The 27842-nt window shown below is 42.3% G+C and overlaps 1 protein-coding gene across 1 annotated transcript in view; it reads right to left on the bottom strand.

The window, feature by feature from the left end:
* Positions 1–9849: 9849 nt before the first annotated feature.
* Positions 9850–27842, bottom strand: part of COLEC12 (collectin subfamily member 12) — a 150109-nt gene continuing 132116 nt past the window's right edge. The window contains exons 5-10 of the mRNA XM_050939212.1: positions 24626–25672; positions 21191–21661; positions 20638–20774; positions 19031–19140; positions 16913–17058; positions 9850–14722 (exon numbers count right to left, since the gene is read on the bottom strand). Coding sequence (XP_050795169.1) covers positions 14718–14722; positions 16913–17058; positions 19031–19140; positions 20638–20774; positions 21191–21661; positions 24626–25672 — 1916 coding nt within the window. The 3' untranslated portion in view covers positions 9850–14717. The remainder of the gene's footprint in view (positions 14723–16912; positions 17059–19030; positions 19141–20637; positions 20775–21190; positions 21662–24625; positions 25673–27842) is intronic.

The following is a 27842-nucleotide window of genomic DNA, read 5'->3' as shown; positions in this document are numbered from 1 at the left end:
CATGAAATTCTTCATCTCCCTCTCACAGGGCTGGAGCTAGGAAACAAAAGCAGAGTGCCTCAGGGTCAACCTGGGTTAGCGCTAAGAGAAATTTAGAGCTGATTGTTTACTACAAACTCTGTAGCCTTTTGGAACCATAGATTGTTATTCATTTGTGTATATATGCTGGCTGCTGTAACCTGTAAAAAACTGTCTCATTTCTTTTTCCTCATTAATAAATCCTTAATTAATTTAGTATAGGATTGGCTACAAGCATTGTCTTTGGTGAGCTCTGAGGTACAGACTGCTCTGGGGTAAGTGACTGGTCTCTTGGGACGGGAAGCAACCTGAATACTTTGTGATCTTTGGTAAACTTGACAATTTATCACTAAGTCCAGCTTCCCTGGGTACCAAAATAGACTGGAGTGCCTAAGGGGACTGTCTGTGACTGTCTGGTAAGACTGTTATGGTGCTTGAGGAGTTCACATTGGTTACTGGGTTGGTGAAATCTAATGATAGAACACACCCCCAATTTGGGATGTCTGCCCTGCTTTGACATTCTGCCCTGAGGTTGGCACACATGGTCATGGACCACTTCAGTGTGACACTTCCCACTCCACCACAGTTTAGGTCTGCATTCCCCCTTACCATGGGCAATGTGCTCTAGCACAAAGTAGCCCACCACCATTGGTGCCAGACTAGTGACAAAACAATCACTTATCTAGCAAATGCTAGAATCACAGCCAGTTGTTACATGCATTGAACTGCTTTCGTAACTGAGACAATCCTGTTCTAAGGAGCTTTTGGGCTCCAGTTGATTCCTATACTAATTTGGCATGCTATATTGACTGTGGAATTAGGAGCAGATTTACCAGTCTTTTAAGTAAAGTTTTGTATATAGAACAACTGAAAACCACATTGATTTTTTAACGTATAAACTATTCCTGCCATTGTACTAGAGTCTGATCACTGTATAAATAAAGCCAAAACAAAGACTCGACAGTGACTCCACCCTGTGGTTGATGTATTTTTTGTCTAAGTTTGTCTTCTCAGACTGTAATTACCTCAGAGCAGAGCATGGCCCTGATTTTGACTGCACATCAGTTTGACTCCTACTTTCATGGAGTCACTTTAGATATGCACTGATGTGAGAGGAAAAAAATATCAGGCTTAGTATCTTATGTGGTATTCTGTACAGCACTGAACACACTGTGAACACTTAACGATTAAACAACAGTATTGTTATTTTGTTTAATGAATCCCATTGGCCACAAAGTCTGTGTTATTCCTTAGTTAATAGCCAAAGAATTAGTTAAATCCATGGTTCAGATCCTTCACTCGTTTTCTTCATTCCTTTTTTAGCTAAATACACTTTAATATTAGTTAGGGCCTGATCCTGCAAGGTGCTTTGTATGCAGCAGGCTCTTGGGAGCTGCTGACACAACTCTCCCTGAGGTCAGTGGGAATGGAGGGCACTCAGCACCCTCTAGGAGCATTCAGCAGGTTGCAAGTTGAAATTCATCCGTTTGCATAAGGCCATTACAAGACCTAGGCGCTACTCAAGCTAAACACTCACAATACTGTTTAAGTGGGATGTGCAGAGCTGATGAGAGGAGGGACAGGGGAGACAATTGTATTGGGCCCCGGAACTGAACAGGGCCCCCAAACCATCTGTAACTGTGGTGAAATGGGAGGAGGTGGGTCCCTAGAGAACATGATGTACTAGGGCCCCAAATTTCTCTCAACAGGCCTGGGGACTTGAGTGTCCTTGTGCTGGCCCTCTGCATAGAATATCATTCCTCATGCCTATGGCACACACGCAGCACTACTTGGAGGAACAGGAGCACTGGAAGAGATTTAGAAATTGCTAAACTGGTTTGTCCAGCCTCTTACACCATGAACACTCATTTTCACTCGCTATTTATTTATACAGAGCACTAGAAATATTCCTGGCTTTTTGTCTTGTTTCGCAAGCCATATATTGTTTCAGTGTTTATCTTGGTTAGCTTGATTACAGGGTAAGCAGTTCAGTAGCCCCCAAAGTAGAAGGAAACCAGCAAATCAAAACACGTATCAGTATCCTTGACCATGGTGCCAACTTTTGCATAGTTGTGGAAAATGCAATACACATGCTTTTGTTGCTTGTGATGGTAAATGAAGAAAAAACATACTACTATATAATTTCAATATACTGTATCCACAAAGTTGAAGCAACCACAAGTGATCCTGTACAGATAGTTTTCTCTTGCCAGTGAGCTGTGCGCTCGGCCCAGTTTCTCTTAAACTATCGTAACTATACTCTAAAACATACAACTGCAGTAAGACTTGAAGACTTAAATAGGTTTGCAATTGCAGTGTTTTCCCCACCATCATGGACTTCATTCAAGGTCTGGTCTGGATAAAAGAGTTGCTCTGCTTGAATTGTTTTATTTTTAGCCTCTTCTCATATATGAAGCGCCAAATTCTGCATGTACTCTGAGACTCAGTAATAATGTCTGCTAAATAAGTAAAGAACTTCTAATGACATTTCAGTGAAACATTCTGCCTGGCATACTTTCTCCCTTATTCAAAATTGTTAACCCACACAGCAAGAGAGTTGATTTAAACTAATAAGACAAAACTGGGATTTTCATCCACTTATTTCCTTTCAAAACTTCCAGGGTTTGGATAAAATGGGATCTAGATTTGAACTACCTCACATTTATTTTGGTTTTGGAAAACTAAATCCCCAGCTGATGAAACTTAAAAGCTCCAAACCAACCCACAGTTTTATCCTTTTCTGTTTCATATAGTGTTGGGATTCACTCCAAGACCTTTCCATTTGGCTTATCCAGAACGCCTCATCCAGTTCTGGAAGAACGCTTCATCCAGTTTTCTGGGATCCATAAAACCTCAGTTCAACTCCAAATCATCACTCAGGTTACTTTATTAGGCATGTAACAGCTCCTTGCTCATGCTGGCCAGGTCCAGGCTTCTACCACAATTTCTATTCACATCACACACTACGCAGTTTGTATACATCTTTCTTAACTACTTATATCTATACTTCTTGCATGTAAGGGCCAATCACTTTGCAGGCAAATTTATCAGTTCAGGGTGTTTCTGCCTATTTTGTTTACTATATACATACCTACAATACCTGAGATAGTTTCTGCCTCCCTTGTTTCAGGCCTGGTCTACACTATGTGTTTAAACCGAATTTAGCAGCGTTAAACCGATTTAAGTCTGCACCCGTCCACACAATGATGCCCTTTATATCGATATAAAGGGCTCTTTAAACTAGTTTCTGTACTCCTCCCCAATGAGAGGAGTAGCGTTGAAATTGGTATTGCCATGTCGGATTAGGGTTAGTGTGGCCACAAATCGACGGTATTGGCCTCCGGGCAGTATCCCACAGTGCACCATTGTGACCGCTCTGGAAAGCAATCTGAACTCGGATGCACTGGCCAGGTAGACAGGAAAAGCCCCGCGAACTTTTGAATTTCATTTCCTGTTTGCCTGTGAAGTTCCGATCAGCACGGGTGGTGATGCAGTCCCAAATCCAAAGAGAGTTCCAGCATGGACTGTACGGGAGATACTGGATCTGATCGCTGTATGGGGAGACAAATCTGTTCTATCACAGCTCCGTTACAGAAGACGAAATGACAAAGCATTTGAAAAAAATCTCCAGGCTATGATAGACAGAGGCCACAGCACAGTGCTGTGTGACAAGTGTAACGGAAAGCCAAAGAATCAAATGGACGCTCATAGAGGGAGGGAGGGGGTACTGAGGACTCCAGCTATCCCACAGTCCCTGCAGTCTCAGAAAAGCATTTGCATTCTTGGCTGAGCTCCCAGTGCCTGTAGGGTCAAACACATTGTCCGGGTTGGTTCAGGGTATATCTCGTCAATTTACCCCCCCCCCCCCCAGTGAAAGAAAAGGGAAAAAAATCATTTCTTGACTTTTTTCAATGTCACTGTATGTCTACTGCATGCTGTTAGTAGACGCGGTGCTGCGGCACTGAACAGCAGCATCCTCTCCTCTCCCCTCCCCGGTGGCAGATGGTACAGTACAAAATGACTGATAGCTGTCCTCATCATCCTGTGAGTGCTCCTGGCTGGCATCGGTGAGGTTGGCCCTGGGCGCCTGGGTAAAAATAGGAATGACTCCCGGTCATTCCCAGCAGATGGTACAGAACGGCTGGTAACCATCTTCATCATAGCAACTGGGGCTGAGCTCTATCAGCCCCCACTGTTTCATGTCTAAAGAAAAGATTCTGTACTGCCTGGACTGTCATAGCAGCGGGAGTCTGGGCCTCTCTCCCCCGTCACAGTTTAATGTCCTGCCTGGACTATCATAGCAGCTGGAGGCTGCCTCCCCCTCATTTTATCTCACTAAAAACTCAGTGTTTCTTATTCCTGCATTCTTTATTACTTCATCACACAAATGCGGGGACACTGCAACGATAGCCCAGGAGAGTTGTGGGAGGAGGGAAACAATGGGTGGGGTTGTTGCAGGGGCACCCCCTAGAATGGCATGCAGCTCATCATTTCTGCGGGATCTGACATGGAGCGGCTGTGCTCTCTGGTACACTGGTTCTCTAGTACACCTGCCCCATATTCTAGGCAGGAATGAATCTATTTTTAGATAAAACATAAAGGAGGGAATGACCCTGGGAGTCATTCCCATTTTTGTCTTTGCGCCCCCAGCCGACCTCAGAGAAGGCCAGCCAGGAGCACCCATGACAACAGCAGACGGTACAGCATAACTGATAACCATCATCTCATCGCCAATTTACAATGGCATGGCAGACGGTATAGAACGACTGATAACCGTCATCTCATCACCAATTTACAATGGCATGGCAGACGGTACAATGGGGATGGTAACCGTCTCTGCTACCTTGCAAAGGCAAATGAATGCTGCTGTGTAGCACTGCAGTACCGCCTCTGTCAGCATTATCCAGTACACATACGGTGACAGTGATAAAAGGCAAAACGGGCTCTATGGTTGCCATGCTATGGCATCTGCCAGGGTAATCCAGGGAAAAAGGGCGCGAAATGATTGTCTGCCGTTGCTTTCACAGAGGAAGGATTGAGTGACGACATTTACCCAGAATCACCCACGACACTGTTTTTGCACCATCATGCATTGGAATCTCAACCCAGAATTCCAATGGGTGGGGGAGACTGTGGAAACTATGGGACAGCTACGGGATAGCTACCCACAGTGCAACGCTCCAGAAATCGACGCTAGCCTTGGTACATGGACGCACATGGCCAAATTATTGTGCGTTGTGTGGCCACGTGCACTGGACTTTATACAATCTGTTTTACAAAACCAGTTTATGTAAAATCGGAATAATCCTATAGTGTAGACATACTCAGCAATTACTTATTCAGGCTTGTCTTGTCTTGGTCCTGCTCCTGCTCATGGCAGCTAAGTTAGCCTTACATCTTGATTTTGAATGAAACTAAGGTCACCTCTCCACCATAACTCTTATCCAAAAAGACCATCTAGTGGATTGGAAAAACTAGGATCTGGAGCTGAAATTTTTCATAACCAAAAGTAGCTCTGGTTTTGGTTAAAGAATTCCTCTTCTGCATCTTCCTGGATGTTCTTAGTGGACTTCAAGATTCCTAAGAAGGTGACACTTTTTTTCTCACTATATCCAAGAATGTGACACTTTTTTCTCATTGTACAAATGACCACCTGTACACAATTGTTTTTAATGCCATATGGGGGGCCTGCTATTTCCTTTTTCTGCAACCTGTCTTCAAAACTCTAGTTCAGTGAGTGGCACATTTAACACAACTAAAAATTGGGAAAATCACATATTTCAGAACTTGTGTAGGAAAGAAAGGATGTGCATACAATAATAAAAAAAAAAACGAAGTTAAAAACACCAGGAATTTCTGCTTTTGCTGAGAAAGGTATTTATGGCTTCAGGGCACCAACTAACGACTGCTTTCAAGTGCTGAGATTCTATTCCTTTCACTTTTGATGAGACTGAGCATCATCATCATCATCAACACCCATGAAAATGACTCACTGTGCTGTCTCTGAGAAGGGAGCTCCTCAGTGGGTGATCTTACTAGAGCTGTAAGAATAACTGATTTTTTCCATTTGCTGCCTGTTAAAAAAAAAAATTCAAGTCAACCCGAAACAAACTTTTTCATATGTTTTGGTGAACCAAAAAGTTGGGGAAAAAATTCTCTTTAGGTTGAATGAAGTGTTTTGTTCTATCGGAAACAAAACATTGTTTAGTTTTCAGGCTTCTTTACATTTCTAACTTTTTGAAAATAAAATTGAAATACATTTTGAAACACAAAGTCATTTTGACTAAAAAATAAAATCAAAGTTGTGTTTCAAAAATGTCAAAATGAAGCTTTTCAGGGTCCCCACCTCAACTGAAACCATTTGGAGCATTTCACATGAACTGGTGAAATATTTTGGTTGACCTGAATTTCCATTTTTTGGCAAAAAAAAAGATTTGAACAACAAATTTTACCCAGTTTGGAAGGGACTATCATAAGAATTTCAGTGCAGGTCTCCCTCTGAAATAATTCTCTATCCCTTTTTTGATTTCTCCCAATTCTTTTTCCAGTCGTCTCCTTACTCTTTCCTATGTCCTTTCTTCCCCTAATCTCTGTAGCTCTTTGCCCTTTTTCCTTTCTCCTTCTCATCTTCTTAGAAAAACAAAACAAAAACAACTTTAAAAACATTTGAGGGACACTACACGCCTAGTAAGATTGCCGATGACCTCCCATGGTTGACAGTGGTAAATCTGCTGTTGAGAGCTTAGGCCACAATAAAGTTCTATGCTAATATCAAAAAAACTTTAGCTATTTATTACTAAAACTTACATTAGGGGTTCTCAAACTTCTTTGCACCGTAACTGTCTTCTGGCAACAAAAATCACTACACGACCCCAGGAGGGGTACCAAAACCTGAGCCAGCCTGAGTCCTGCCCTGGGTGGGTGGGGCAAAGCCCGAGCCCCACTGCCCTGGGTGGGGGGCCAAAGCCGAAGCTCAAGGGTTTCAGTCTCAGGCAGGGGGATTGTAACCGGAGCCCTGTTGCCCAGAACTGAAGCCCTCAGGCTTTGGCCCCAGGTGATGGGGCTCGGGTTTTGTTTTGACCCCAGACCCCAGCAAGTCTAAGCCAGCCCTGGTGACCCTATTAAAACAGGGTTGTGACCCACTTTGGGGTCCTGACCCACAGTTTGAAAACTGCTGACTTACGTCAATTATGTTAGCAGGTTGTGATGCGGTCAGGAACATTTTGCCTGGTTTAACTGTTACAGTAAGAAGCTGCAAAGCTTGAGATGTTTTTCTCCCAGTTGCCACTTCCACTGCCAGGTTTTTACTTGCAGAAAACAGTCATAAATTACACTTCTTTTACTATCAGTAAAGAAAATATATCTCCTCTTTTAACTGAATGTAGTCAAAATGAGGCTGCAGAACTAAAGAAATATTTTCTTTGCAGTCTGCCTGGGAGTCCAAATGCCAGGGATGCAGAAACATCCTTCTTTTCAGTTGTACATTCAAACTTTTAACACCCAACATAGCACCTGTGTCTGTAGTTTGACTCAAAAGTCCTGACAGTTTGGAAGCAGTTCTAATACCTAGAACTTTCCCAGCTGCCTGAGTCTCCAGCCAAAGGCCTTTGTTTAATCAGCTAGGATACTGCAGGCTGATGGAATCAGAAAATTAACCACTATAGGCCACACGATGATCTCAAAGTTCTTCTGAAGATCCAGACACTGATTCTGAATTGACACTGCTGAGAATCAGTAGAAGTGAGATCAGACTCAGGTCCACAGTGTCATTCATTAAACATTTAATAAACCCTATGTCACCTGCATTAGAAAAAATCTAGACAGCTACATTGGAGCCAGAGGATTCAGGGTTTGAATTAGTTGGGCATGGGCAGGGGAGTGAGGAGCCAATCAGCTACCCTCTCTCCCTGGCTGGCTAATGGGAGTCTGAGATCCCATGAGGAGACACCCCTGAATTCCTCCTGACTCCTCCCTTTTTCTCCACTTCTGTCTCCCTTCCTGCTGGTCTTGTCAAATTTTCCACACTTTGTTGATTCAGGTGTGGGGCATTGTTCTTAGGAGAGTTTGTTTGCTCACATCATTCCTTGGTTGTGTCTCAAGATGAACGAAACTTAAATGACCACTGCAATTACATGACATAACACAGAATTAATAGCTCTTTTGGAGATGCAGTGTCACTCATTAACCCTTTCACAGAGACTGCTCATAGTTCATTGGTTGTGCCTTTCTGCTAGGCTCATCCTGCTCTGCAGCACCAGCTGTTGAGTTCTGCTCCACAGACTGATACATGAAATAGCATACTAAAATCACCTGGTTACACTGGGAAAGCAGCAGTAGCAGTGGTGTTACTTAAATTAGCACTATGAGGAAAAGAGGGGAGCAAACCACTTGGTGTGGGTCTGTCATAAACAGATAGCTAAGGGTTAATGTTCTTTTACCTGTAAAGGGGTAACACCAGTAACCTGAAACACCTGACCAGAGGCCCAATCAGGAAACAAGACTTTTTCAAATCTGGGTGGAGGGAAGTTTGTGTGTGAGTTCTTTGTCTTGGGTCTGACCCTCTTGGCTATGAGAGTGATTTTTCTATCTCCAGCTTTCTAATCTTCTGTTTCCAAGTTGTAAGTACAAAGATAGGAAGACCATAGGTTTATATTGTTTTCTTTTGTATTTACATGTGTGTAGTTGCTGAAATGTGTTAAATTGTATTCTTTTTGGATAAGGCTGTTTATTTATTTTTTTATTTTAAGCAAATGACCCTGTATTTGTCACCTTAATACAGAGAGACCATTTTAATGTATTTTTCTTTCTCCTTACAAAGCTTTCTTTTTTAGACCTGTTGGAGTTTTTCTTTAGTGGGAATTCCAGGGAATTAAGTCTGCAACTCACCAGGGAATTGGTGGGAGGAAAAAGTCAGGGGGAAAATCTCTTTGTGTTAGATTTACTAAGCCTGACTTTGCACACCCTCTAGGTGAAGAGGGAAGTACTTGTGTTTCCAGGACTGGAAACGGGGAGGGTGGAGTCCCTCTGTTTAGATTCATGGAGCTTGCTTCTGTGTATCTCTCCAGGAACCCAAGGAGGGAACACCTGGAAGGGAGAAGGGAGGGGGGAAATGGTTTATTCTCCTTTGTTGTAAGACTCAAGGAATTTGGGTCTTTGGGGTCCCCAGGGAAGGTTTTTGGGGGGACCAGAGTGCCCCAAAACACTCTAATTTTTTGGGTGGTGGTAGCTTTACCAGGTCCAAGCTGGTAACTAAGCTTGGAGGTTTTCATGCTAACACCCATATTTTGGACGCTAAGGTCCAAATCTGGGAAATATGTTATGACAGGGTCATACCTAAAAATTATTTAAATCTGTTTTTCTGATATAACAGAGAATTGATTTCAACAGAGCTATGGGCCTCTAAAAATCAGGTCCTAGCTATGTCAAAATGGAGACACTCAAAATTAATAGAATTTAATCTTTCTCTGCCTCAGTTACTCCATCTGAAAAATGGGGATTAGAATATTTACCCACTTTAGGAAAGCACTCATAGACACTGAGATCTTTGGATAAAAAAACTCTAAACATATGCAAAGCATTATCCTCTAATAAGAGCCAACTGTGCATTATGTTTCAGGAACAGCTTTCAAATAGCAGTACTGGGTGCAAACAACCTAACTCGTTTTAATATGGAACATGATTAAATTTATGATTATATGACGGGTTTGCCTGTGAAGACTGGACTCAGTGACCCAGGCAGTCCCTTCCAGCCCTATATTCATATTATTTGACTAGTACTGTGGCTTTTATTGATATTAGAATAAAGAAAATTCTTACACAAATTTTGGAGCATTAACCATAGTTTATTTTGAAAAACAAACAAAATTTTTATCTTCATCACTGAGACAGAAAAATATTGGTTCCTGGAAAAAGAAAACAAATTAGAATTTATTTTTTCCAAAACAGGGTTTCTTTATTTTAGATGCCATCAAACAAGTGAAAGGGAACTTAAATGAGGCAATTAATTGCCAGGTGGACTAGTAGTTCCTAAGAAGTCCCATCTGCTGCAGAGCAGCTTTACACAGTGAGACACAGCAAATGAGGAGCTGTTCTCTAGAAAGTTAGCCCAAGACATAGTCAATTCTAATTCTCTTTACATATTCTTCTGGTAATAATGTTCCAGCTGGGTCTTTACTGTCAGCTGGCTGTGACTTTCTTTTAATTTATGTGTGTACCTTACTTTGAAAGTGTCAAGTACTAGACAGAGTAAGTGATATTAGTATTACCATCACCAAAAGGCTCAGCCAGGAAGTCAGAAAGGTGTGTGTGTCGGGGGAGATCAGTTTCCAAATCCATATTCTGATGTTAATGGGGGAATAGTAACAACTTCTCCTCCAAGCGGGAATATAAACAAAGAGGAGAAAGAAAAGGAGAAGGAAATCTATGGAGTAAGGATGGAGAAATTCCATTTCTTTTGTATTTTACATGCTGACTTTGGCTGCGACCTTTGTGATTTTCAAATAAGGTGCTTTAATAGGGCTGAACATTTTTGTTTAATCATATATTCCTAACAACTAGATCTCCCAGATGGCTTTGCCTCCATTCTAGCTAACTAGATTCCTTTGCTTGGCACCATACTCCAGGCATCTTATCATAATTCCATTAATAAAATCAAAGACTAATTCTTACCACTTCTTAAAACCAAAAGAGGTATCTAGTGAAAAGAAAAATTAGAACAGCTGAGCCATTTGATATCTAGGAAAACAGCAAGGTTGGAACAGGCATATCTGTTTAAACAGTACAGTGAAACTAGACTGAACTATAGCTTACTTGGGTTCTGGGCCTGCCCCATTAAAGCTAGCAGATATTTTTATCTTGGATCCCTTTTCCCAGTTCCGAGTTCCCTTGTAAGGCTTTATGAAGATGAGTTGTATGTTTTTTCTCTTAACCTTTTAAATGACACATTTCTATCAGCTAGATACTACAGGAACAGAGAATTAAAAATTCGAGTCACTAGATAAAATAGATAATAGTGTTTAGAGATACCATCTGCTTGATTATGATCTACCTTACAGCAATATAAATAAGGAGTAATTGTACTGTGGTGTGAGAGGAGAATTTTTATTTGGAAGAACTATTCCTTCATTTAAGTTGGCTTTTAATACATATGCAATATTTCTGACAATTTGTATGTACCCATATGCACAACTGCCAACTTTGCTATATGTGTATGCACAGAATGTGCAATACTTACTTTAGTATCTCCCACTTAGTGCTTCTTTCATTGGAACAATTTCAGATGATATTTATGGAAAATTGAAGGGAAGTGAAAAATTCTAATCAGCTGAAAACAATTCACAACAAATCAGTGATATGAGCAAAAGAGCGTTTTTAAAAGATCTAGCATTTGATGATGCTGTAAGGCACAACTTTTTTCCCCATAACATCTACAATGCCAGTCACTTAATTATTAAGGGTAGTTATACTATCAGTGAAATAACATTCATTTTTATGTTAAATTTTAAAAAAATGGAAATGTACTTTCAGTATGTCAAGAGAATACAGCTAGTTCCATTTTAGCTGGATGTAGCTTATCCAGACATTGCTAGAAGTGGACAAAACAATTTTCTCATGCAAAAGTAACTTACTGCATAACTTGTTTTGTCATTCAAACCATAGAGAAGATGGATTTACATAAAATTTACCAGACCCCACATGGCAACTCTGACTTCCATGGCAATCTCTTGGCCTCTCATGGCATCCAGTCTGCACTCTTGCCAATTGCTCTCCCTATCATGACAGTTTTCTGACCTGTACTGGTGACTTTTGCACTCCTTTTGAGATTTCAGTCTTCTTTTTCCACTTCACATTTCCCTTTCTCTCTTATATGAATGCTGGCTAAGATGGACAAAAGGGTATTTGCTTGATGAATCTGTCTTAGCTCGTCTGCACTCTGCAGGCCAAGTTTTCAAAGATGGTTGTCTAAGTCGTGCATGCAGAGGGCATCTACTTAACGTCACCCACTGAATCCATCTCTGCTCCAAGCATAGGCACAGAGACCCAGATCCTCAAAGGCATTTAGGTACCTAATTCCCTTTGAAATCAATGCAAGTTAGGTGCTAAATATGTTTGAGGATGTGGGCCAGGATAATTGAGAATCAGGCCTATTGTATCTCTGACTCAGGAGTGGGTAATGAGAAACACCACTGAATGCAATCTCCATCTAAATTCTTCATATAATAGTTATTGTTCAACAACATTTTACAGCCTTAAACTGGCTCAACTCACTATTCTAAGCTGCTAGTAGTCTGTGAATGGGAAATGTCCCCGAATGGAAGAAAATTAGTCATGGGAGGATCACTTACTGAAATGTATTTTCATTTGATGAGCACTGTAACAAACGTGCCATGGGGAAAAATCCATCTTTTCAAAAAGAATGCCATATGTCCACTGCCACAGGAGATGAAAGATGGTCTTGCAGTAAAGACTCCCAGTCCTGTGCTAAGAGATTTGGGTTCTATTCACAGCTCTGCCTTGGACTTGTATAGCTATGAGCCCAATTTGTGTCTCAGTCACACCAGTGGAAATCAGGAGCAACTCCACTTAAATCAGTAGAGTTATACTGATATGAGGTCAGAATGAAGCCTACCTGTTCCAGACAGTATGATGGAGATATGAAAAAGATTCTGTGCTAATGTTATCACCACAGCTATTGTATAAATATATAAACACAGCACTACTATATATTTATACATTTTTGTATATGTAGGTACCATATAATATTCATAGATCATCTGATTGTTATTCAATACATGACAAAAAGAAAATTCCTCAGGTAATCTAACTTGTTCTAGGAAAAGCACTGCCTCTGAAGTGGCTTTTCATTATTAACTGTGTTTGTGGATTGTGCTGTTATGTTCATTTTTCATACCCATTATGTTCTCTATGGATTTCTACATTTCACTTTCCAGGTAGTTTCTGGGAATAAATTATAATTGACATTAAGAAAGGAGGATTAACTTTGGAGAGAATATGGAATTTAGCTCTAGAGCCCTGGGAGCTCTAGAGCCAGTAAGGCAAGGAACTCTAATTGGTTACACTTATAAGCAATGCCTGAAAATATGAAGTACAAAATCTTGTCTTCTTCCAGAAGAGCTGGAGTATTTCAACAGGCTAATCCATACTCAGCCAAGGTAAACTGGAGGTCACGAGGCAGTAAAAAAACAACTCTCTTCCAAAAGGGTACAAAAGGACATGCATTATAGTGTAGCATGTGGCCTCAGAGAATACACAAAATAGAAACCAAATCACATGGATTCTGCTAATAAACTTTAACTGTTTGCTTATTTTTTTTTATTGTTTAAGATAGGCTGTGCTGCTGCTGCCTAGGCAACAGCTCTTTAGGGATATAGAGGAAGTGGTTTGGACAGTGATATCATCCATTAACCATACTAAATTCTGGTAGTGGCATACTTAATTTTGCTAGTTTTTTGGCAGGGGAGGATGGGGCCAAGGAAGTCACAAGATTAATTTATATTAAAACATTTTAGAGAAATGCAGGTTGACTTGACCTTTTAGAATACATCATGTTTTATTACCACATTTTAAAATCCAGCTTTAAAAACCCCACCACATTTCAATATGCTCAAATTTTTTGTTTGTTTTATAAATGTCTTTTAATATCTTCTTAGTTTGACTTTCAGTAGTAAGCAGCAACTGTTATGGCAGAGCTCCTAAAAACTGCTTTGTAACTGAGGAACAATTAAAACATTTTAAAAAGCTAGTGATTTAATTCTGTGATATTTTTCTGTAGACAGAGAGGGAGGGAAGTAAGGCAGACATCAGTGTCTTGTGTTAACATGACCCATATAGTACAGCAGTACATTGATGGTTCAGTGGCTGTGATTACGGCTATCATGAATATCTAGTCCCTGATCTACTTAGCTGATACTCCACACAGAGTAGACTTGCATAAAAATACTATCTAAAATCAGCTTCAAAGTTATTTAACCAGAGGGGTTCATCTGGGTAAAAAACCTTTTTTTTTTTTAAACTGGAAAATATTTTTCTGTAGCTGAGTAGAGCTAAGTCTGACAACAGCCTGAATTATTATTAGTACCTTTGCTGTTTTCTTTGGCCCCTGTGTACTATATTTGTTAAAAAAAAAAAAAGACAATAAAAAAAGAACAAATGTAAAAAGCAAATATTTTGTACAAAAATACAAAGTTTTAAAAGCTCTTAAAAGTATATTCCATATTATCGATAACAACTTGACTATATATATATTTATATAAAATCTATATACTATGTGTGTATCTGTATAATTTTCCTATATTTGGGATTTTAGCAAATGAAATGTAGTGTTTACACTGTAGCTTTATAAGTATTTCCTATAGCTCAATGACCAAGAGTCTTACTCAGACTGCTATATTTCATGTTTTTGAAGACAAAACTTGTACACTTGTATGGTCACTGGTTGACAAAAATATGTAACTGATTCAGTCCAATTGCATTTCCAATAAATGCATTGTGCTGTGGGTCCAGAATCCTTGAATAATCACAAGATGGCAAAGATGAGTTGCGGCTGAATTCTTTTTTTGCATTAAACCAGTTTTCAGTGCTTCCTTTTCAGTTTTGTTAGGAGATGATGAAGTCCCATAGGATTTTTTAGTAATTTGTATTTGTGTCTGTAAATTCGCAGCCTATTACAATCCAAGTGTCTAGGCTACAGTGAGAGAAAGAGAGAAGGAATACAGATGAAAGGCTTATTATCAACAAACTATCGGCAAGGAGGTTTATTGAATTCAAAGAATCTTGGAAAATTCTATCATATGAGTCTAGGTGTTCAAGAAACATAACTTTTTAAAATATGACCCATATTCAGATATTGTACACCTCCAACAACTAATATTTTCAAAACTTAAAGTTCTACTAACATAATACATATTTATCTAGGAAGAAAAGAGAATTCCATGCACAAGCAATTCCTCAATCTGCACAAACAGATGTGGATTATGCACCGGAAGGGTGACATATGTTTTTTGTGGATGCTGCCTAAGAGCCAGTATCTGAACGTTTGAATCCAGCTGGGAGTTTCTACCATATCCTATGAAATTCTACCTATGTATTGGCAATCATAGCAGCCAGGCATTCATGACACACACACAAATATTTTTGAAAAAAAGCTTTTAAACAATTAATGTTTCTGGCACACTGTAAAATAGTTTCTTTAAACAAGGTCTTCTCCAGAACAAAAATATCTGAGCTCTGGCACTGATCATGGAGCAGAGCCCTGAGCAGCTCTGTGGCTCAACAGTGTCCTAGTGTGAGGGGTCCCTAGATCTAGAAAGAGACTCTGCAGTACCTGTGTGTCAGCTCAGTAAAACCGGCAGTCTGTGATTCCACCCTGTCCAGCTGCCACTATGTGACACAGAGCTGTCAGCTAGAGAACTTGGACTGGACCCACACTCCCCTCCAGCAGTCAGAGTGGGTGGGTGGGAGTTAAGGAGAGAGGCCCAGCAGTTGCCAAACACTTCCCAGTTTTTGGCAACTCCTCATGCTTGTTGGGGCTAGATCTGTGTAGAGCTGTTATAGGCGATAGAATTTTCATTTGTCAGAAGCCTGTCCTCCCTGTAAAGCAGCTCCACAGCATCTGTCCATATATAATAGGTATGGATCTCCTCCCCGCTCATGGTGTAATCATTACTCCTAAGGGCATTCTGTGCCAAAAATATAAAAATTCTGCAAATTTTATTTGTCAAATAAATGTGGAGGCTCCTGCTTGTCACTGGGGAGCACAGGCCACTGGCTGCACAGAGGTAGGAGATCACTCTGCAGCTCCCCTTGGGACATAGCTCAGCAGTGAGCCTGCACCCAACCCTGACACAGCGCAAAGATCGAGTCTGCCCCAGAAACACCCCAGGACCTTGCCGCTTTGTGCCAGGTGCACCAGATGTGGGCAGGCAGGCTCAGCCCAGCAGGATCCAAGTGTAGAGGGGCTTAGTGTGGAGGGATCCATGTGTGGGTTGAGAGGGTACTATGGAGGGCAATCTGGGTGCGGGAGGTGATCTAGATGCACATGGGCTTGTTTGGGGGTTCTGGGTGCAATGGTAATGGAACTCTGCAGGGGGGTTTAGGTGAAGGTGGTTGGGGCTCAGCAGGGGTGTGTGTCTGGGTGTGTGTGGGGGGAGATAGGAGCTTGGCGGAGGGTCTGGATGTGAGGGGTTCAGTGCGGGGTCCAGATACTAAGGGTGTGGGGCTCAGTGGGGTGGGGATCCAGGTGCAGCTGGTTGGGGGTGGGTAGAGTGGGGATCCAGGTGTGGGTGGCTCACTGGGGTGGTCCACGTGCAGGGGGAGTGGGGCTTGGTAGGGGGGTTCTGGGTGTGTGTGGGGGTGAAGCTTAAGGTCTGGGCATGAGGGGGTCTGGATGCATGGGGGTTGGGGTGGATGGGAGAGCAGCTCTCCGTGCATTGATCCCTCCCCCTGCAGCTGAGAAGGGATGTGTGGGGAGTTTGCAGAGCTTCCTGCACCCTGAGGAGAAATCTGGGGGTAGGTCTGACCCATCCCTGGACGCCGTGCAGGGAAGAGGAAGTCCCATCCTCCCCAGCCCAGCCAGGACTAGCAGCTGAGCCCAGCACAGAGTAGGAGCCACCAGTCCCGCCCCTTACCCCACAGTGATTTACCTCTCTGCCGGTTACCCTGGGCACCCAAAATATACTGCTGGGGAGGGCTGCATGACTGCTCTTGTGGCTTCCCTTTGCTTCCCGACCAGAAAGTCATTTTTTTTGCAAGGAAGCAAAGAAATCAGCGGGAGACAAGAATTCTGCACATGTGCAGTGGTACAGAATTCCCCCAGGACTAAATCATGGCTCTTTGTCACTATGATGAAACTCTTTTAATTGAACATTTAGCTTACCTTTGTCCATGTCTTTTTCACAAATAAAACTGTTAACACCTTCACACTGAAAGTCATTCCAGAGCCCAGCAGAGATTAATCCAGCACAATCTTCCCCTGGCCCTTGCCCAGTACTCCAGTTATCAGGCTGCCCACTTTTCCAGTTTCTTTCAACAAAATAAGAAGTAGATGTTAAATGACATCACATGATAGTTTTCCATGCACAAAAAAAGAGATTAGCACAAAGTATCATGAGGTCAGCTCTGAACTGGAAATACACTCTTCAACAAACATTACATGACTCTTACTGAAAATGGAAAACGGAGACAAGAATCTACTCCTCCTTTGCCTGTCAAAGGCTTAAAGCTTAAAATTAGACCAATAAGCTCTATTTTGGTTTGTGGATGTACATGCAAGTGTGATGAGAGAACATGCCACATGCACATGGCATCTTTCCTCCACTGTGTCTGTCTAGTTCATTCTTACCAGCAGATGGTACTGAAACATCCAAGGTTCTGCCTAAGGGATTCTTGTGTATTTCAATACCTTTCCTGCTAAAAAGAGCACAAAAGGGACATAGAGGAGAAAGGTGGCAAAATATGCACCTGTAATTGCAAAGAAACTGAAATCCTGGCTTGATTGTGATGGGCCTCTCCAGCTGCAAAGCAGGAATTTGTCTATCTTTCAGACCTCAGTTTGGATGGAAAAATTAATTTTCAGGAACATAAGGAATTTTTAAAAGTTGGCTTAATTTGGAGGCCAGTAACCTTGATAGTGAAACTTGACCCAGTACTTAGTGTCCTTGCTTGGTGGAGCAAAACTCTCGATTCTGTTTTCATTTAATAAATGAGATGTGCTTCCAGTCTCAAAACAAAAGCTCGGTTTTCTTAAAAATACAAGTTGTTGAACAGAAGCTTTGGTTGCTGGCTAAAATGGAGCCATAAGCAGCTAAATAACATGCCTGCTTGATACAAAGGGTCTGACCAAGCATCTGGGAAGAAACACAGACTTCCAGAAATAATGAATCACTTTCAGCAACAGACAGTTCTGAGGTCACTAGAGGACACCTTAAAAGCACAGCACAAGAGAAATCTTCAGTGACACTGGCCATAGGTTTGCTGTAGCCATCTGAAGTTGAGAGAGGTATAATCAGGGCCGGTTCCAGGCCCCAGCGCGCCAAGCGCGTGCTTGGGGCAGCATGCCACGGGGGGCGCTGTGCCGGTTGCCGGGTGGGTGGCAGGCGGCGCCGGTGGACCTCCCGCAGGCGTGCCTGCGGAGGGTCCGCTGGTCCCGTGGCTCCGGTGGAGCATCTGCAGGCACGCCTGCGGGAGGTCCACTGGAGCCGCGGGACCGTTGAGCGGCAGAGCGCCCCCCGCGACATGCTGCCGTGCTTGGGGCAGCGAAATGGCTAGAGCCAGCCCTGGGTATAATGGTAGGATTTACCAAAACCAAATCTTTTTTCCATGTTCCTCATGAAAGTGCCCACAAATTAGACACCTGCAAATCATTTATAACAAATACAATGGATTTAGCCTGTTTTTCTGAGGCGCTGCATGCTGGGATTTATAATCTCTGTAGTCCACTCCACTGTATTAAAAATTAAGGTGGCTGAATTTAATACCAATTTGGTGCATCCCTTGGACATGAGGCTACCTGCCAATGCAGCCCTCAGCTTGCCAAAGTTTGGACATCCTTGCTTTATACCTTCTCCTTCTGTTTCATACCTTGCGTTTGGGTTTTATCTAATAGTCAGTCCTTTCATTTTTTAGTAAGAATGAGCTCTCTATTTATGGCCAGTTGTAATGCAAACGAGGAAAATTTAAACCAAGACCAAAAAGCTGCCTGGGCTTTCCACCCCCACTTCGTAAAAACACTGGCAAGCAGTATCATGCTGCACGGTTGTATGATTCTTTCATTCAATATTAAATTTTCCATTTTCCTTCTGGCAAGGAGATAAAGCCTTGTGCATGGAGAAAGGAAGGGGTAGGGAAAACAATATTCAGTAACACTTCCAGATGAAGTATTGCTTCACTGGCATCCAGTAACTCATCTCTACATACTGCAGATCTCTAGTAAAGTGGCAGCAAGAACAGTAGCACTCTGCAGAAAATAAACAACATGGTTCTTTTCAACACATACGTGTACTCTGGTACGGTTCCATCCAGCCATCTCCACTCATTCTCTTGCTCTGAATCTGTGAGCCCAATCCAGAAGTTGCCTTTCCCAGCAGTCTGTCTTTTTATCCATTGCTGCAAGTGAAAATGCAATCACAGATTTCTGTTCTGTTTCTGAGAGCACACAATTACTTGCTTTGTGTAGATTTTTCTTTTAGAAGATAGACTAAGAACAGTGCTCTTCTCCTTTCCATTCCCAGTGCTCAACCACCTCACTTCCTTGTTGGTTACCTCTTCCTTCTAATTTTGGGTCTTACTCTCTGTTCTCACTCCTAGTATGCTGCTCGCACTTCTGGTAGAGAGTGCAGTAATCAAAGGGTACTTTGGTCATTATTTCTCCCTCTTGTCATCGAAGAATGCTCTCTCCTGAAAAGGTTCCTTACTGGCTGGAACTTTCTTCCTTCCTTCCCTCCCTCCCTCCCGCAAAGATAGACCTTAATTTGTAACAACATCGGAGATGGTACTTATGGTTCATTCCAGAGCTAATCTGTAGTACTCCTGCTTTATGAGGGATCACCATTGCTAATGTACAGATGATTATGGAAGGTTTATGCAGCTCTAGACGTGTTTTAGGGCCTGATCCTTCAAAATTAACTGACAAAAAGGCACTATTTGTCTGTGGGTAACAACAAAAAGGCACTAGACTCAATGGCACTATTTGCCCGTGGGTAAGAACTCCCCGTGAAAACTGGGCGATTGGAAGGCCACCACCAATAGTATTTTTTTAACTAAGGAAAAGAATAAGCAGTTATACTTTATTGAGCCACTCTTGCCTGGCAGGGGCAGGGGCATGTCTGGCTACCAAATAATAATGTAAGGTACGGCTTTTATTCATTATCACTGCTCATACTACAGAAGACCTAATAGACTTTATTTAAGATCATAATAAAGGCTTAAGTTGTCTATCTTAAAGATTGAATTAAAAAATAACTATTTGCAACACGGAAAAAATGTGTTTCAGACAACAGGCCACTAACAATGGGCCTGATTCTGAAAGGGGCTGGGCACCCACAACTTCTACTGAATTTACTGGAAGTGGCAGTGTTCAGCAATTTCAGGATCAGGCCCATTGTCTCCTATGTTGCTCCTTTTCACACTAAGTGCTGAGCAGACACGGGAGTACAGCATTCTGAATGGGGTAACTCAGTGTTTTCATTTCACCATATGAATCCATGATGTTCTCAGCTTCCCTATTGCTGTGTAGTTTCCAGACTCAAAATACCTTCAAACCTTATAGCAGGGGTAGGCAACTTATGGCACGTGTGCCAAAGGTGGCATGAGAGCTGACTTTCAGTGGCACTCACACTGCCCAGGTCCTGGCCACTGGTCCAGGGGGCTCTGCATTTTAATTTAATTTTAAATGAAGCTTCTTAAACACTTTAAAAACCTTATTTACTTTATATACAACAATAGTTTAGTTATGTATTATAGACTTATAGAAAGAGACCTTCTAAAAACATTAAAATGTATGACCTTAAATTAGAGTGAATAAATGAAGACTTGGCACACCACTTCTGAAAGGTTGCCAACCACTGCCTTATAGCTTTCAGAACAGCAGGTGATGTTATTTACCTGCTCCTCTTTATTGTTTATGATAACCAGATGTGAGGACTTCTCGTCACAGAAAACTTTTGCATCTTCAAAAACTTCTCTTTCAGATGAAAAGTAGTAGCATTTTTCTGTAAAGTTCTTCCAATGAGCAGAACAACCTGTGACATGAAACCCTGCTGTTAAACTGGGGATTTCAAACTGTCTTACAGGATGGTGGCATCTGAAATAATTAGATGCTGAGTCAATGAATATGCACATATCAGAAATCTGCACCAGAATGCAGAATATAACTTAACCTGCATGTCCAGAGAACTGCTCCTACTCATTGCATTGCTGCCATCTCTTTAGAGATGAGACACTTTAATCAAACTCCAGAGCAGCTGAAAGAAGTCAGGCAGACACAGCTAGGTAAACTGGAGTTTCACACTAAGAATCTTTGAGAACTAGTGTGTCTAAGCAAAAGATAACAGAGATTAACGTTAGCCCACTGTCATAGTGGCAGGTGCACTAAAAACAGCTACTTGGGCACATGGGCATGTAAATAGAAAAGTAAGTGGGTGAGCAGATAGCTTACCGTTAGCCTCAGGTATTGATGTTGGCTCACTTTTCAGTGCCAGAGGCATCCCTGGACCTGGTGGCCCAGGTGGCCCAGGCAGCCCTGGTATGCCAGGCAGACCAGGCAGTCCTCGAGGTCCAGGTACCCCAGGCTCGCCAACAGTTCCTTGCAATCCTTGAAATCCAGGTGGACCTGGTGGACCTGGAGGACCATCTTTGCCAGGTGGTCCTGGTGGTCCAGGGTCTCCATTAGGTCCTGGCAGACCAGTCTTGCCAGTAGAACCTCTCTGACCTTTGGAGCCAGGTGATCCTCTTGAACCTTTCCCACCTTTTTCTCCTGGTGGCCCGATTGGCCCAACTGGGCCCTTTTCACCGGCAGGTCCTGGTGGCCCTGGCTCACCTTTTTCTCCTTTTTGCCCTTTTAGGCCAGTGAGACCAAAAGGTCCTTGGGGTCCCCTCTCACCTTTAGGTCCCCTTGGACCTGGAGGGCCTGAAACAATTTAAATATGCAGAGGAGGGAAACAAAAAACAGGAAGAGTGTTCAATAAATCTAAGATTAAAAACGTTGGACATCCAATACACTACAAGCAGTAATAAAGCCCAAGCTACTCAAGTAGCCAATGTAAAAATACAGTTGGTTTAGAAAAAGGAGGTGAATCTCTTCACAATCGTTAGTTATATATTATTTCTTATTGAACCTCCTCAAGACACTTAATGCTGTAGAGGACACAGAAGAAAACATGCCAGACAGGACTTGTAATTTACATTAAACAGACACATAGTACTCCAGGTAATCAGATGAGCCTCAGATCTCAAAGAGATATGGTTATCATTTGTTTTCTAAAAGTCGTGTTATGTGCTTTTTGTCTTTGGTGGATTGACACTGATGGGCTTCATGGCAGCCTTAAGAAGGGATTTGAATAAAAAGAAAGAGCGATTGTTTGGGACACAAGAATAAAGGTTTTTTAATTTGAAGGAGCAGCATGAAAGAAGGGGTAAAGACAATAGTGGAAGGGGGTGGCAAAAAGGATGTTTAGGAGGGCAGTTTGGAGGAGATTAGCAGTCTGTATGTGGGTGTGGGGGGATGGAGTAAGGAAGTGTGATCCAGGACATGGAGAGGGGGTAGGGCAAAACTGTGCAGGGCTTAAAGGTGAAGATCTCTCTCAATTTTTAATAAGTGCCTCCCAAAGCAGCAGCCATTGTGGATCACTGATCCCTGAAATATGAGGCTTACTGCACCATGATCTCCTTTACCATCTTATCCTTTCACGTTTCCTTCTGTTCTCTTTCCTCCCCTACTCCCCCTTTTGTTTTGTTCTTTCTCCCTTTCTTCTGTTCTCCCTGTTGCTTCCAACCACGCCTCTCCTTTCACTCTAACAGCAAAATGTAGTCAGTGAGAGCAGCGCTGTCTTGGTGTGGAACCTGCATGGGATTTAGCAGTGACATACTGGGATAGTAGAACAAAGGTGAAAAAAAAAAAGAGAGCTCAAAAGCAGAATGCTCCCACAATATCAGGGAGACTTGAGAATTATTGCACCACATGTTTATTACGAAGCAAGATGCAGGCTGGGAGTGAACCATAGACCAGCTGAATGATGAAAGGGAGAAATGAAGGGGCTATGGGCTATTTGAGAATCATGGGATGGATGGGTAGTGAGAAATAAGCCAACTGGAGGGTTAATGGAAAGATTTACAGAATACTACCTGCCTATTGGATATTCATAGAAGGACAGAGCACCAGTCATAGCAGGAGATCAGAAGACAATGAGGAGTGGTCGTCCATATTTGATCATTAAAGCAGGTTTGGATACTGTTCATGGATAAGCACATCTCAGTAAATTTTAATTCTTTTTTTCCCAAAATCTATCCCATTTAATCTCCATCAAGGATAAGCTCCATCAAGGATAAGTCTCTGAAAATGGAGGCAGCTACTTCTGTGTGAAATGAGACCAGGTGAGAAAGGTGCTCTGGACTCACATGCATCGTGAACCGTGCTTGTATCTATTCTGAGGGAAGGTTTTATTTCTGTGACCAGTAGAGTTGCCGATTTTGGTTGGACGTATTCCTGGAGGTTTCATCATGTAAAGATTAATATTTAATTCCTGGAAACTCCAGGACAATCCTGGAGAGTTGGTAGCCTTAGTGATCAGGGTTCAAGACCTGGTTCAAATCAGGTCAGCAATATGGAGTATTAATTTCATTTAGAAGAATACTTGGCTTGGAAGACAAAAAAAAAAAGTTCAACAACTTTGTGCGTATATTTACTTCTGACGAAAATAAAGTATCCTTTGATGAAAAGAAACAGGAGGTTTCCCAGCCTGCTCCCAGCTGGCTTAAAACAAAATAGTTTTACTTTTTCCACTAAGGGTGACCTCTCTGGGAATGATCCAGTTTTGTATTGTTCAGCTATTTCCTCCTTAGCAGGAATTGGTTTCTTGAGGTTTCCACCCTCTCCACAACTATTATGGCTTACTTTAGACCAGTGTTTCTCAACCCACGTCCCAGTCAGCACACAGCTGCAGGCCATGTGACATCCTCAGGGCCATGCAGGTAGTATATATATTGTGTCAATATGGCCCACATAACACAGAGCGAGCTGTATATGTGGCCCACAATGGTAAAAAGGTTGAGAACCACTGCTTTAGACGATAGTTCAAAAGCAGACCCAACAGTCAGAATAAAATGTAACCAACCTAGAACTTTCTTTCATGACATTCCAATTTCAGGCCGGTAAAGGAGGGAAGTGAATATTAGGCGGTAAAATTTAAACCAAATTTGCATCTCCCAGGTTTAGGATTAGACTATGGAACAGATAAGGTCTTTGTCCCAGTATAAATTGGAAAAAGGATTTTCATAAAATGAAAGACTAATTTTTGTTGATTAAAGGTTAAACTAAGGATCCCTTTCTCTAGCAATGATGCAGGGAGAAGCCAAAGTCCCAGACAGCACATTCCCAAGAGGTAGGTGATAACACCTGTGTTCTCCTGGACAATGTTTCCTTTGTTAGGGCTAGATTTTACCAGAGGTGCTGTCAGACACATTAGAGGGGTTAGGCAGCAGCCAAAGCCCTGGTCACAAGGCTGACAGGAAGGGCTGGGCAGGCCAGGCCAGGCCTGGGGTGGGTAAGTCCAGGAATGGAAGATTTGCACTGTGCAAATGCTCTGGATCTTCATCTTGTAGAACAGGGCAGCAGGAGCTCTGAGAACTATTGCAATCTTATAGCAGTCACACAGTTGCTTTGCTGATGCTCCTTGGACAATGTGGGGAGAGTTCTTTCTCCCCATGCCCTCACAAACTACCTCTCTGCCAAGCCCAGCTATTCAGGTTTTGTTCAGGAGGAGATAACTTAACCCATAATAAAAAAAGTTGAAGTATTTTGGTTTTACTTAAAACAAGTAAAACCCATATGTTGCTGTGAGGTACAACCTGAGGTATAGACTGAAATTTATCTTACCTTGCAGTATTGTGAAGTTCTTGATAAGCTGGCCATGTTTGGAATCTACCATCTTCATTTCTTCCATAATTAGTGATAAATTTGCAACTTCAATATCTAATCTTGATCTCATCACATCCTGTTGCATCCTGAGAGATGTAGAATCTAAACGAATATTGGCTAGTGTGTTGTTCATAAAAGTCAGGTCATCTGTGTGTTTACTTAAGGTGTCTGTACAAGTTGTCCTAACCTCATTGAGATTGCTAGTCAGTGTCCGCAGGTGATGCGCAGTATAGCTGATGTTGCTAATGATATTGACTATATCTGTCTCAAAGAGCTGAAAGCGCTCTTCTAGCTGGTTAAACTTGGCAGAAGTTCTGTTCGCATAATCTTTATGATGCTCCTGCAGATCCTTAAGATTTTGTTCATTGGCTTGTGCAACTGTGGTGATGTTCTCCATTTGTCCACTGAATGAGCTAAGTTGACTGTTCATGTCTTCAAGTGTATCATTATTAGCTTTGGCCAATGCTGAGTTGTTGACTGCTAACATCTGTAAATTCTGCACTTTCTCCTTAAGCCAATCAGTGTCCTTTCGTGCTTGAAGGACAACCTGTTGCAGATTTTGAAAGTCATTCTTGATTCTTTGGATAGCCTGACTTGTATCATCCACAGACCTCTGCAAAACACTGATAAGATTTCTTTGCTGAACTTGTGTCAGATTTAAGTTGTTTAGATTCATGATAACCACATTATGAGAATGCATCTGGCTTTGCAAATTTGTTTGGATATTACTTGTGTCTTGTTGGAGATTGTTGATATAGCCAGTGTATGCTTGGAGAGTTTTATTGACGCTGATGATCATGAAAGAGTTGCTATCCAAGATACCTTTCATTTGGCTCTGCCTGTCATCTAATACATTTCCAGAATCTTGTAGCTTCTCCAGTGTATCCTTGTTTTTGGTGGTTTTCTCTGCAATCTCCTGAAGCTGCTGGCGAAGAGCCAGAATGTCAGATCTGAAGCTAGAAAGTTCTTTGTTAGTGCTCATATCTTTTTGTCCAGTTTGGTCATCTATTAAAGAGGGAAATTTTGAAACGAATTAGCTTTGTTTGGTTTATGTTAAGCACTATATAAAAAGACTCTTTCCTGCACTGTAAATGCTGTATCTAAGAGTGGTCAGGCAATTAAAGCATTCACTTGGTGAAATATTCTATTGTCACTTTTCTAAAAACAGATGCTGTAGGGTCTAATTCTGCCCCCAGACACATGAACTTTGCTGTTGAAGCCAATGGAATGTGACCCTTTGTCTTGCCCAGGGAATAGAATGATGGCTCTATTGTCACTACTGTTTATATATATTCATTTAAGCATAATTGTTTTACTTTCTTTTAAAAATTAACTTTTAGAGAGAGTGGTGAATAGGTGTAGTCTAGTACTGCTACTGTACTGAAGAAAAAAATTGGATGATTAAGTGGAGTTCAATAAGTTGAAGGGGTATAAATAAGTAAGTAGCTGATGGTCCTTTCCGGCGTAAGGCAGAGCAGGCTCAGTCCCAGGCCTGCAGAACTGCCAGGTAGTGGGCACCACCTTGTTGCTATCTAGCAGCAGCTATAACTAGCTTATGCTCCACCACCCATGACCTGCTGTGGATTACAGACCAAGGATCCTGGATCCTTCCAGCTCAATGCCACTTCTTGCTTGCTACGCATATCCCAAATTCCTCACAGTGCTGCTCACTAATCATGCCTGCCTCCAGCTATGCCCTAGGGCAGCGTTTCCCAAACTTGGGACACCGTTTGTTTAGGGAAAGCCCTTGGCAGGCCGGGTCAGTTTGTTTACCTGCCGCGTCTGCAGGTTCACCGATCGTGGATCCCACTGGTCATGGTTCACTGCTCCAGGCCAATGGGAGCTGCTGGAAGCAGCACGGGCAGAGTTTTGGGAAAAACTGCCCCAGGGCTACCACCTTTGAAATGCAACCCCCCTGCCCCACCCCCCAAAAAGAAAGAAAATCCATCCTCCAACAAGGCAAGCCTGCCCAAGTCCAAGCCCCAACCACAATGAAACTCCTCAACCCCTTCTCTCTCCCCCTCCCCCACCACTTCAACAGCCTTTTATAGTATCTAGAGAGATAACACATATAGATAAGATTGTTAACATCATTTTCTTACTTAAACTGTGGAAGTGGGAACACTGCAAGCATCTTTAGCTGGATACAAAAACTTTTAACATTAGACATCCCAGTGTATTGTGAGGACACTGAAAATCTTTAGACCCATGTAAAACAAACAAACAAACAAAACAAATAAAAACAAACCCCGGCAGATAAAATTATTTTTCTGGCAACTGGCAAATCCACTAAAAAACCAGCCAGACTGGTCAAATACTGGCCAGGCGATAATCCTTCTATGCCCCCATACACTCCTACAATCCTATGACCTGTCCCACTGTGATGGGGTGTTTTTACACCACAGAAGGCCTGAGTAAGTAAAAAGGACCAGTTAACCCTGTGATGGCTGCACCAGGAGGAGAGTCAGGACTGATAAGATCTAATTGATAAACCCCAGCTGGGCAGGGGCAGGCTGAGGTGATATAAAACCAGGAAGTGGCAAGGAAGAAGGAGGTTGCAGAAAGCAATACTGTAGTCACTTCCTCTAAAGGAAGAGACCAGGAGGCAGTCTAAGGGGAGAGTAAACCCTAGGATTCTGCCTCAGATTACAGACCTTGGCAAGAGCCTGGAAAGAGTGAAATGGCAACATGTAGCCTAGGAAGCGCCAATGGTTACCCAGAGGGAGGCAGAGCTAGAGAAGAAAGGTAGGAAGGAGCCCAGTGTTGTATCAAACAGGCAAGGTACTAACAAGCTTCAACAGGACTTTATTTTTACAGTGGAAACCCCTTTACCAAGCTGCTGCTGCATACCCTGTAACTCTCACTCAGCCTCCTCAACTCCTCCCCTCTCCTTCCTGTTTCCTGTCCTTTCAGGCTCCCAAGAGCCAGTGCTCCCAGTTCTAATAATTACAAGCAACATCTAAACACCACAAGTAGGCAAATAGCAACAGGGTCAGGGATGTCTTAGGCTGTGCTTACTAGACATACAGTTCTTGGGCTGGAATCTAGAGTAGAGGGTTAGCCTGGGTTCCCCTACCAACCACTGGGAAAGAGGGAGCAATTGGGTCCAGCAGGAGAGAGACTGGATGAGCACAAAATAAGTCTGGTTGAGAGCTAAGTCCCAGCTGTAGCCACA

The sequence above is a fragment of the Gopherus flavomarginatus genome, chromosome 2 (genome assembly GCF_025201925.1).
Source record: "Gopherus flavomarginatus isolate rGopFla2 chromosome 2, rGopFla2.mat.asm, whole genome shotgun sequence".
NCBI lineage: Eukaryota > Metazoa > Chordata > Testudines > Testudinidae > Gopherus > Gopherus flavomarginatus.
Note: the sequence above shows the minus strand (reverse complement) of the source record. Positions and strands in the feature narration are given on the sequence as shown.